The 12,101-nt window shown below is 36.1% G+C and overlaps 1 protein-coding gene across 1 annotated transcript; it reads right to left on the reverse strand.

Moving 5' to 3' along the window:
- Positions 1–5,940: 5,940 nt before the first annotated feature.
- LOC132546119 (myogenesis-regulating glycosidase-like) lies at positions 5,941–9,952 on the reverse strand. Its single transcript, XM_060209815.1, has 3 exons — positions 9,629–9,952; positions 7,129–8,587; positions 5,941–6,306 (listed from the first exon to the last, which is right to left on the reverse strand). The coding sequence occupies exons 1-3, from the start codon at positions 9,950–9,952 to the stop codon at positions 6,041–6,043; spliced, it is 2,049 nt and encodes a 682-aa protein (XP_060065798.1). The 3' UTR covers positions 5,941–6,040.
- Between the last annotated feature and the right edge of the window lie 2,149 nt (positions 9,953–12,101).

Here is a 12,101-nt window from a genome sequence, read left to right on the forward strand (position 1 = left end):
GTCGTGAAGTTTTCATGCCATAAGACTGTATGTATAGTCATTAAACACCTCTATCATTACAAGTTGAATGCCATTGTATCAATTCAACATTTCTGTTAAAGGGGCAATATTTATAGGGACTCACCTGTGACGGCATGTCAAGGAACCATTTCAAAGTGCTTGCAGCTTCAAAATAATTGAAAATTTTAACACGTAAGGACCTTTTCACCATGTCTAAAGGTAAGCTCCACAAACCAGATCAATTTCAGAATTCAGAAGCCCCTCCCTCTCATCTAAATGTTTCCAGGGACTGGTAACAATATTCCCGGTGAATTACACTTTATGTAACCCCAATGACCTTCAGGTCTTAACCTTTATCATCTTTGATCAATTTTCTCGTCAATATACATTGTACACTGTATATAACCCCAATGTCCTTCAGGCCTTAACCTTTATCATCTTTGATCAATTTTCTAGTCAATATACATTGTACACTGTATATAACCCCAATGTCCTTCAGGCCTTAACCTTTATCATCTTTGATCAATTTTCTAGTCAATATACATTGTACACTGTATATAACCCCAATGTCCTTCAGGCCTTAACCTTTATCCTCTTTGATCAATTTTCTCGTCAATATACACTGTACACTGTATATAACCCCAATGACCTTCAGGCCTTAACCTTTATCCTCTTTGATCAATTTTCTAGTCAATATACATTGTACACTGTATATAACCCCAATGTCCTTCAGGCCTTAACCTTTATCATTTTTGATCAATTTTCTAGTCAATATACATTGTACACTGTATATAACCCCAATGTCCTTCAGGCCTTAACCTTTATCCTCTTTGATCAATTTTCTAGTCAATATACATTGTACACTGTATATAACCCCAATGTCCTTCAGGCCTTAACCTTTATCATCTTTGATCAATTTTCTAGTCAATATACATTGTACACTGTATATAACCCCAATGTCCTTCAGGCCTTAACCTTTATCCTCTTTGATCAATTTTCTAGTCAATATACATTGTACACTGTATATAATCCCAATGACCTTCAGGCCTCCTGGATATAGACTGTGTAACTATTGTCACAAGAAACTTTTGGAAATTAGAGAATAATTCAAAGGTTTCCACAAATCTACCCCTTCAACCTTGATTGAAGGTCAGTTTAAGTTTCTGATGACTTTCTGTTTCTACTACCTCTTGATCTAACTCTGTATTCCTCGCTGTGGGACTTCCAATCAGAAACTAATAGAAACACAACTTTTTAACACTTAATTTATAAAAACAAAATACAAATAAAATATCTTAATGAACCTGCAACCTATTTCACACATTAGAGTACATATATTGTATGTATTGTACTGGACTGGGCAAACGTATAAAAAAATTCAGGCCAAAGTGAAGAATTGTCTGATTTACATGCAGTACCATTTGGTCAAATTACAAACTTTACTACTTAAACCATCTGGAAAAACTAATCTATCAATCGTAACTAATACATGTTGATGTGGATGCCAACAGGGAGGAAAACCTTTGTTGTGGCAAGAGTCACTGTATAACCACACAAACTACTGAAATGATCACAGTATAAGAAATACAGGGTATTTCTAAAAAGTTTTCCCAACACCAGTCCAGGCGTAAAATCTTTTTATTCTGTTAAATAAAACTTCACCACATGTCTCGTCCCTAACTTGACTTTAAGCAATCTCAAAAACTGGAAAACTGTATATACAGTAGAGATGATTTCATTAACCTGAGAATCACCACCACCACATTGGATTTCTACCATCTGTTCAATTATTGACAAGATATTGACTGCATGTTTCATCACAGAAAATATTCATTTATCACCTGTCTTGTTGCTATCTCTTCTCAGAGAAAACATTTATCATCTGTCTTGCACTGTTTCGTCGCAAACAAAACTTTCCCCCATCCCTCTTGTCCTTCTTATTGCAGAACAACTTTTACCACCTTGTCTTATCGCAGACAAAATTTTCGCTACCCGTCTTGTCTCTGTCTTGTCTCATGCTAAACCTTCTCCAAATACCTGGTCTGTATCATCTCAAAAAAAGACTTGTACCACATGTCTTGCCTGTCATCTTGGAAAAAACTTATACCTCCTCTCTTGTTTAATGTCTCTGACCAACCTTTTACCACCTGTCTTGTCTCTCACCTAAAACAAAACATTTACAACCTGTCTCTGCTATCTTGTCCCAAGACTAAATATTTACCACCTGTCTCATCTCTGTCTTGATTCAGACAAAACTTTTTACCATCTGCCTCTGTTATCTTATCTCAGACAAAATTTTACAACCTGTCCTGGCAAAAACTAGACATTATCAGCTTTTGTCTCAGACTGGAATATTTGTTTTAGACTAGACGTACATCATCATTTATACTGGCAGACAAACTAATTTACAAAAATATCTTCCTAACCAAAAAGAAAAGCAAGTTTTGGAACCAACACAACAAAATATAAAAGAAATAAATGATAAACTGTTGACCATAACAACAACAATAATATAAACAGTATTAAAAGTATTAATATAAAACATTTAGTCCACAAACAGGCACCTGTTCTTATACCAGTCACTGTTAGCAGTATTGATGTTAGATTGGAGATTCTAATGGCAAGTGGTAGCAGCAGAATATACCACAAATCATTCCTTACTACTAAGTTTAAATGTGTATATATATGATGTATACAGTTTATCATCAATATGTCTAATTTCTACATGCACAATATACACAATAGTGACTAGTCTAGTTAACATACACCAGTATATCTATAACAGTATTGCAACAATGTTGACTACAGATGGAATTCATTAGACTAAATAGAAATTGGCAATTTAGGGCATTTTTTCCCTTGTAGTCAATTTTGCTACAAATAATTACAATTATAATCAACTACACTGTCACAATGCACAGACTGGAATCAATGGACAATTGATAAAAGAAACCACCAGGTCAACACAGACATTGACTTACCTGAGCTGAATAAAGATGGGAGTTATTTTCTCATCAGTACCTCAGGCACCAGTCCATATGATACTCGCCTGAACTAGATACAGACAAGATATTCTGTCACCAGTACCTCAGTCACCAGCCCATATGATACTCACCTGAACTGGATACAGACAAGATATTCTGTCACCAGTACCTCAGTCACCAGTCCATATGATACTCACCTGAACTGGATACAGACAAGATATTCTGTCACCAGTACCTCAGGCACCAGCCCATATGACACTCGCCTGAACTAGATACAGACACAAGATATTCTGTCACCAGTATCTCAGTCACCAGTAGATATATTTGTTTCCACATTTTCTCTTTTCAACTATTTACATCTTACACATCTCATGTTTTCAAAATTGAAAAAGTTCATAGACTTTGATAAGCATTTCTCTAACTTAAAGAATTATATATTTGTTAAGAGTATATTATGAAAACGCCTTTGTGAGTGTCCTCTATTTAAAAATGCATCAATATATATATATATGTTTAACTAGTAAATATGTGCATTGGTTAGATATATACATAATTAAAAAAATAAAATCAACACAGTAGTTTGCTAACCTTTTTAAGGCATAAAAGTTATTTCCAAGTCATTAAAACAATTTCCTGAAGATGGTTGCTAGGCCTGAAAACATTGGCAAACTACAGTGTTGATTATCGTTTTAATTATGTATATATATGTACAGTATAACTTAATGAATTGACTATGAAATTCAAAGACCTTTTTTAAAATGGACTCCCTATATAATCATGGATTTACATCAACACAAAGCAGGGAAAACAATTTTTAAAAAATCAACATGTACACTACAAAAGTTGTTTCTCTCTATGTTTCCTGAAATTACATCAATCAAAACTCAACATGACACTATAAACATATTTTACTATATAAACAGAAAAAAACAATACTTTGTACCTCACTACAAAAATAATATATTCATACAGCAGCCATTGTGTGAACTTTACCTAGTTAGCTGGGATGTATTAATTCTACCTAGTTAGCTGGGATGTATTAATTCTACCTAGTTAGCTGAGTTGTAATAACTATTTCTAGTTAGCTGGGTTGTATTAATTCTACCTAGTTAGCTGGGTTGTATTAATTCTACCTAGTTAGCTGGGATGTATTAATTCTACCTAGTTAGCTGGGATGTATTAATTCTACCTAGTTAGCTGAGTTGTAATAACTATTTCTAGTTAGCTGGGATGTATTAATTCTACCTAGTTAGCTGGGAGTTGTATTATTTACCTATTAGCTGGGATGTATTACCTAGTTAGCTGGGATGTATTAATTCTACCTAGTTAGCTGGGATGTATTAATTCTACCTAGTTAGCTGAGTTGTAATAACTATTTCTAGTTAGCTGGGATGTATTAATTCTACCTAGTTAGCTGGGATGTATTAATTCTACCTAGTTAGCTGGGTTGTATTAATTCTACCTAGTCAGCTGGGATGTATTAATTCTACCTAGTCAGCTGGGATGTATTAATTCTACCTAGTTAGCTGGGTTGTATTAATTCTACCTAGTTAGCTGGGATGTATTAATTCTACCTAGTTAGCTGGGTTGTATTAATTCTACCTAGTTAGCTGGGATGTATTAATTCTACCTAGTCAGCTGGGATGTATTAATTCTACCTAGTTAGCTGGGATGTATTAATTCTACCTAGTTAGCTGAGTTGTAATAACTATTTCTAGTTAGCTGGGATGTATTAATTCTACCTACCTAGTTAGCTGGGACCTAGTTAGCTGGGATGTATTAATTCTACCTAGTTAGCTGGGATGTGTTACAAAGCTTAATTAGCTAATATAAGATAACTCTACCTTTAACTACAATGTAGCTGAGTTAATTGTGATAGAGTTACCTGTGATTAAAAAAGGCGTCTGAACCACATATACAAGTACCTTTCTACCTTGGAACCATCAAGTCCTAGGTAGTATAATACTATAAAGCATTAAATATCAGCAGTACTTCATTTAACTGGCTTTAAGTCATAATAAAATGTACAAGTAAAAATAGGTCAAGCTACAATATCCATCATACAAAACAACAGTGGATTTATCAACCATTTTATACATGTCATTGATTCAGTATTTTTATGACAAATTCTCTATTTCACCATCAAAATACAAAAAAAATTATCACATGTTCAACAGAAAGGTAGTTGTTCATTATATTACATATAACATACTTTTTTTGCATTTAAATATCACAAAAAACACAATTCAAAATCAATACATAACATAAAAAAGATTAAATAATTGCATACAACGAGCTGCATCGAGTCAATCAGGTGATAAATGATACATATTACCAAGGATGTGGACATGTACATATACAACCAGCAGTATATACACCTAGGTATGGTTTATGTTTAAATATGTTCCACGATCAAATCAAATACAGTCACTAGCAGAGGATAAGCACATCATTTACAATTTTTTAAAACTACTGGAATTACATCACATGTAGATTTGATTTGTCACATACCTACTAATACATTAAATAAAAATTTCATTTAAAGAGGAAAGCAGGGCTTGTCATTCACCCTAACATATTGATGAGTCTGTAGGTAGTTATATCTGTAGGTTTCACACAGAATTGTGAAGTGTTCAACTTCTATGAGTTTGACCTGTGTCCTAATATAACCCAGTCTTACCTGTAGGTTTGACTCATAATATGAGTCAGTGTATGTTATTTCCATGAGTTTGACCTTATGTGCCACTGTGTGTCCATTGACCAAGCTGATGAGTCCTAGTGAAGTATGCTTTTTGGAATTCCATGAGTTTGACATTGTGTGCCACTGTTTTTTCATTAGTTTAGCTGAGACTATGAGTCCTCGTGAAGGATGCTATTGCCATGAGTTTATATGACACTGTTTTTCTGTAAGTTTAGCTGAGAATGTGAGTCCTCGTGAAGGATGCTATTTCCAGGAGTTTATCTGACACTATTTTTCTGTAAGTTTAGCTGAGAATGTGAGTCCTCGTGAAGGATGCTATTTCCAGGAGTTTATATGACACTATTTTTCTGTTGATTTAGCTGAGAATGTGAGTCCTCGTGAAGTATGCTATTTCTGTGAGTTTGACCTTGTGTGCCCTTAACCACTGTTTTCCTTGTTCATGTTGATCATAAATTTGATCATGCCAATCACCTTCTGGGAGGTAGATGTCTCTTTCCTTAACATCTTTCTTCAATATTGGTGCTACCAAAATGGAATCTCCAACTAAAAATTCTGAGTCCACCAAAAAGGCTTGTTCATCCTTTGGAGAGCCCCACCAAATTGGACGGATAATTGGGGCTCCTGAGAGGAAAAACAGAAAAACAAAAGTGTGTCAGCAATCATTACAAATAAAAATGTTCATATCGTTATCATTTTTGTAAATTCATGTGTTATTTCCTTTTTCAAAAGCTGAAATTATTTTACATTTTGTGTCTAGTTATTTTTGAAATAAAACTGTTGTACTTCATTATAATTAACATTGATCAGTCAAGCTGTCTACCTACATTAGTAAGTTCTAGATCATAACCACAGGTACTTCTGTCAACTAAAAAATCATTGTGACATTCTCTCTGCCCAACACTGGTGCAGGAGTAACTAGAATATGCTCTATCTTGTTCTAATGAGGTCTAGCTGAAGGCCTAGTCACATCTTACTATGGTACCCATGTTCATTATCCATTTTTGATGTCTTACTCTTGGAAAGTTCCATACTATTAGGTATATCAGATAATTTGTAGTTTATAAGATTCTGTGGATGATCGTATAGTAAGGAACTGGTTTAACATGTAAAATAATACAGCTGTTACCGTACAAAAGAGCTATCACAATAACTTACCTGTCATCTCAGCTGTTACCGTACAAAAGAGCTATCACAATAACTTACCTGTCATCTCAGCTGTTACCGTACAAAAGAGCTATCACAATAACTTACCTGTCATCTCAGCTGTTACCGTACAAAAGAGCTATCACAATAACTTACCTGTCATCTCAGCTGTTACCGTACAAAAGAGCTATCACAATAACTTACCTGTCATCTCAGCTGTTACCGTACAAAAGAGCTATCACAATAACTTACCTGTCATCTCAGCTGTTACCATACAAAAGAGCTATCACAATAACTTACCTGTCATCTCAGCTTCCCGCATCGCCTTCTGAAGTAAAGGGATGATTTTCTCTTTCCGTAACTTAATCAAGTTGTTGAATATATCTACAACATCTTTGTCATAATCCCATGGAGTGAAGGCAAACTTCATGACAGGCATAAAAGCTGAAAGCTGCATCCAGCGAATGTAAAGTTCTGGTTCAGGCCTGGACAAAGCTAATGAACCATTCACACCATAGGTTGTCCCGCCAATGATGTCTGGTACCACAAACTGATAGCCAAGGATACCAAGGGTCAGAATGGAGGGTATTACACTCCGTAGGCCATTTTGATGGGACCAATGAGACTCTTTTCGTGATGACTTTGTGTAGACTGGATACTGCTGGGTGCGATACCCACAGCTTACCTGAACCAGACCTCCTACACTGGAACTGATCTGGGAAACAAACTCTGTTGTAAATGTTCCAGGATTGGCGAGCACACGATATGTTTTATGAACTTTGGGTAAAAAGTTGGATTCACAGCCATGGAAATTGAAGGATTTGATACCATAATCTTTGATCATGTTGGCTAATCTTTCATTATACCAAGTAACAGCAGCTTTTCGTGTAACATCCACTACACCCATCAGACCACTATACCATTTCATTAAGGACGGACTACGCTCCTCAACATCAGAAATGAGTAAGTCCGCTTTATTTTTGAATGCTTTAGATTCAACACTCACAAATGGTGTCATTGATACAATGACATCAAATTTATATTCTTTTAAATAACTAATCATTTGATGAGAGTTTCTAAAAGCAGCTTCATCAAAGTTAAAGTCACCAAATCTAGTAGAATATTTATCATCAATTTCTATAAAGTTAGACTGCAGTTTGTGAGGACTGATTTGATCACTGATATTTTTAGCATGTGCCAACAACAGTGACTGTGTGAGATTTGGTTTAAATCTGCCCCATGTAGACCATACAATGCCCTGCATCAAGCTTTTGTCTGGTAGACCTAATGGTATGTGGAAATACTTCTTCTGTAGAAGTTTATGTATCTTACTAATGCTGTCCTCCTTGCATACACTATACTCCAGCACTGGTGTTTTACTGTCAGGGTTTGGGTAGGGAGAATTTGTGTAATCAGCACTGAAACACAGTAAGTTACTTTTACTTTCATTAACACTTACAAATAGAGGTACCTCACTGTTGACTACAATACCAACACCATTTGAATTTATCCAAAATCTATCTACAACATTTCCAAATATGTTTTTGCCTCTGTTTTTCTCTGTGTTTGATCGGAACAAAATATCATTTGATAAATATGGCTGCATTGGAACATCCGCAGTTTCAAGGGGCCACGTTTGGTCATAAAGTTCAGCACCCCCATACCAATGTGCACTCCTCATAGAAAAGCAGTCATGCGGAATAAAGTCACGACTAGTTGGAGTCCACTTCACATGATGGCAGCTGTCTGTTTTTAATATCTGAAACAAAAAATTCAAGTTAAGAATTGATTACCAGTAGCATAATAGATATAAAAGATCTTTAGGGAACTTGATACCCATCATTGTTTTGAAATTTTATCTTTTCCCTTCTTTCCTTTCTCTTTTCTCTTAAGTAAAAGATTGAAAATTTCTCCTGAGAAAAATAATCTTAAATTGTCAAATCCAAGATGGTCATATGTCAGCCATCTTGTACTTTGATCAGTTCCAAACTGTACAATGCACATCTAAGGACCAAGGCAAATCTACATAGTCATCAAAAGTTATTTTTGCCACAAATAATCAAGAGATATTTGAATTCGGGTCTGACTCTCTTTGTGTATTAACACAAAAATAAATCACATGCAAAATATAGGTGATTTAAAGTATATTCATATATTCTGACTTGAGAGGATATGAGTTTGAGTCCAATTACAGGGAGATAACTCCCTATAAGAAATCCTTTTATTGTAGTATAGTAGGAAGGATTAAAAAAAAACCTGCCACTGCAGAGGTTTGAACTAGCGACCCTTTGGTATCTACCCACTTGCCTAAAAGGACATTTCTACTAGCAAGACCTTGTAAGATGGCCTGTACTCTCAAATTCTATACATTACTGTACCCTTTACAGAGTCTTCAACCCCAAGGACAACAATAACTCAGGTTCAATATCCTAATGGAATCAATTTGATCTCCTATACATGGAGCTTGACACCCTACTGCTTGACTGATGGGAATTCCAAATAGCCAGCTTGAGGCTAGTAAAGTGACCTTAGCTCTCAACTTCTGCAACAGTGCTCATGCATGTTTGGGTTGCACACAGAACTAAATCCAGGTCTATACACATATCCAAGTCCGTACACACAGACCAAGACTGTGCAGCGATAGGATTTCGAGCGGTATCCTCATTCCAACAATGTAAATCGCCCCACCCTGCCTCAGAAATGGGGTACATTATGTACCAATAACATCGCTGATGATCGGGTGTTCGGCTTAGGCAGTTACAACTTAACTATCAAAGTTAACATGTTCACGGTACTTTACCTCTAGTTTGGCATATCTGACCCAGTGTAGACACATGCTTGTCGCTTTGTTCTGTTCTGGTTTACAGGCCACTGTGAATGTCGACCTAAGAGTCTCGGATACGATACCCTGCAGATATGTGCTTTTGCCGGTGTTGTACATGAACATTCCAGTGGAAAAATCATACTGGAGATCTCCAACTCGCTGTTCCACCACTCCACTAGCGTATAAAGGCGTTACCTTCTTTTTCAGTGCACTCACTGTGTACCAGATAATGAAAATCAAAAACAGAAGGAAGCAAGCTACCTTCACATATCTCAACGTTCTGCCACGAAGTTGTCTCATAGTAAGACTTGTATCGCAGTTCATCCCAAAACAACATACCTCATGTGTTTCCGGACTGAGTACGTCATTTCCGGTTTCTCAAGAACGGCCGCTTTCCATTTATTGTAAAGGTCTATTACAATGGTTAGTGTTAAGTTTATGTGTCTTCGCGGTATGTGCGTGAATGATTTGAGTTTTTGCAAAGTAATTCGAAGTCCTAGTTGTACGTACAAAGATGGAATTATTAAATGGTACATGTATTTTTTAAAAGATGGCAAAAAATGACAACGATAACGGCAGAAGTTTTCGCATAGTCCTTTACTACCGATGAAGGGAAGGTGTGAACGACACACTTACTATAGTATTGAACAAAGTATTGATACTATTGTATTGAAGTATTCAAATAATCGAGTCAAGTATACAACGACCTCTGTGATTGGTCGGGGGCGGAGTTTAGACAACCTGAATAGTTGATCTGACACCCAATTTGTTCCGGTAGGCGGATTTAATGTACACTACCAGTTACATAACAATTACTAAGTAATCGCTGGAAAAATGTCCGACGACGGCAACAGTACGCAAAATTTTCTTCAACGAAATGATGTCCGATACGAACGATATGGGGAATCCTGTTTTTGTACAAGGCGATGTGGTTGTGATGGATAATTGTGGATTCCATCACCATAGACAGGGAGAGCGCATTTTAAGAAATATGCTGAAAGAATATGGCGTGTCCCTGGTTTTTCAGCCGCCTCATTCCCCGGAATACAACGTAACTGAATATGTATTCATTGTCATGAGACAGAGGCTTCGGGCAAATACCCGACTTGTGTCAGAATTTCTGGAACTTGCAGTAGTAAATGCTCTAGATATTCCGCCCAACCAACTTCAAAGTTTTTTCACATGTTGCGGATATGTATAATTTTCGATGGAAAGATAAAAAATAAAATAAAAAATATATGGGACCACAGAATTCCTTTATTTTTTAATGCAGTATGAATTATCGGCATATATCAGGAGGTCTCAGGTAATTCGTAATTCTTTGTTACGTATAATAGAGCTTGGGCTTAAACCGAAATATTTTGAGCCAACCCTCCCCCCCCCCCTTTCAAAAAAATAAATAAATAAAACTAGTACAGAATGACTATATGACTATATTCACTGTTAAGATGTTATGAATTCTCCGGTCCCAGTGATCTAACCTGTTGATATATCTTTTGTACGTAAATTAGTTTAGTACTGAGTAACTTTCGTTTTCTCGTTGTACCATCGATGGAAAAGCAAGGTATCATTGGGTGTAGAACGAAACAAATGGGACAACCCAATTAGGTCTGATCTGAAGCCACCTGTGACTTGGACTCTTCCAATTAACCTCTCGCGACAGTCGAGTGTTTGTAAAATGCCGATGTCTGCACAGTATTTTTTCACCTGGCTCCACCCACAATCGATCTAGACTTGGCTCTGCCAATCAGAGAGCTTGTTGCATAAATTTAAGGAATTCGATTGGTGAAGTACTTCAGTACAATACTATCAATACTTTGTTCAGTACTACAGTACTTGAAACGTTCACACCTTCCCTTCATCGGTAGTAATAGTGTATTCACCAAAGAACTTCCTGGATACCAGAGACGTATATATCACATACGTCTCTGTGGAGACCTACCAAAATTGTCAAAGCGAAATTTAATGAACAATTTTTAGGAAAATGTATGCACAGTAGAGACAGTAGAAAAAATTATCTGATTTAAATGAAAATAAATTCCAAGGCCCGGATATGATGCATCCCAAAGTTCTAAAAGAATTGAGACAACACATTAGTACATGAACACCATTATCAGAAATCTTTAATCAATCACTGCGCGAAGGAACATTACCAAAAGCACGGAAAGAAGCAAATGTAACGGCCATGTGTAAGAAAGGCTCAAAATCAGGGGCGGAAAACTATAGACCAGTCAGCTTAATCAGCGTAATAGGGAAAATTTTAGAATAACTAGTTAGAGATAACATAGTCAATTACATGGACTAAAATTATTTAGATCAACAGTTACAATTATTAACGGTCTTGGAAGAATGCTACAGCAGGCCAACTGGATGCAATATATATAGGGACTTCATGAAAGCTTTCGCCAAAGTCCCACATCAGCGGCTGACCAAGAAACATAAAGGCTAT

The sequence above is a fragment of the Ylistrum balloti genome, unplaced genomic scaffold (assembly GCF_031769215.1).
Source record: "Ylistrum balloti isolate Yb309-2 unplaced genomic scaffold, AGI_CSIRO_Ybal_v1 Utg369874, whole genome shotgun sequence".
Lineage (NCBI taxonomy): Eukaryota > Metazoa > Mollusca > Bivalvia > Pectinida > Pectinidae > Ylistrum > Ylistrum balloti.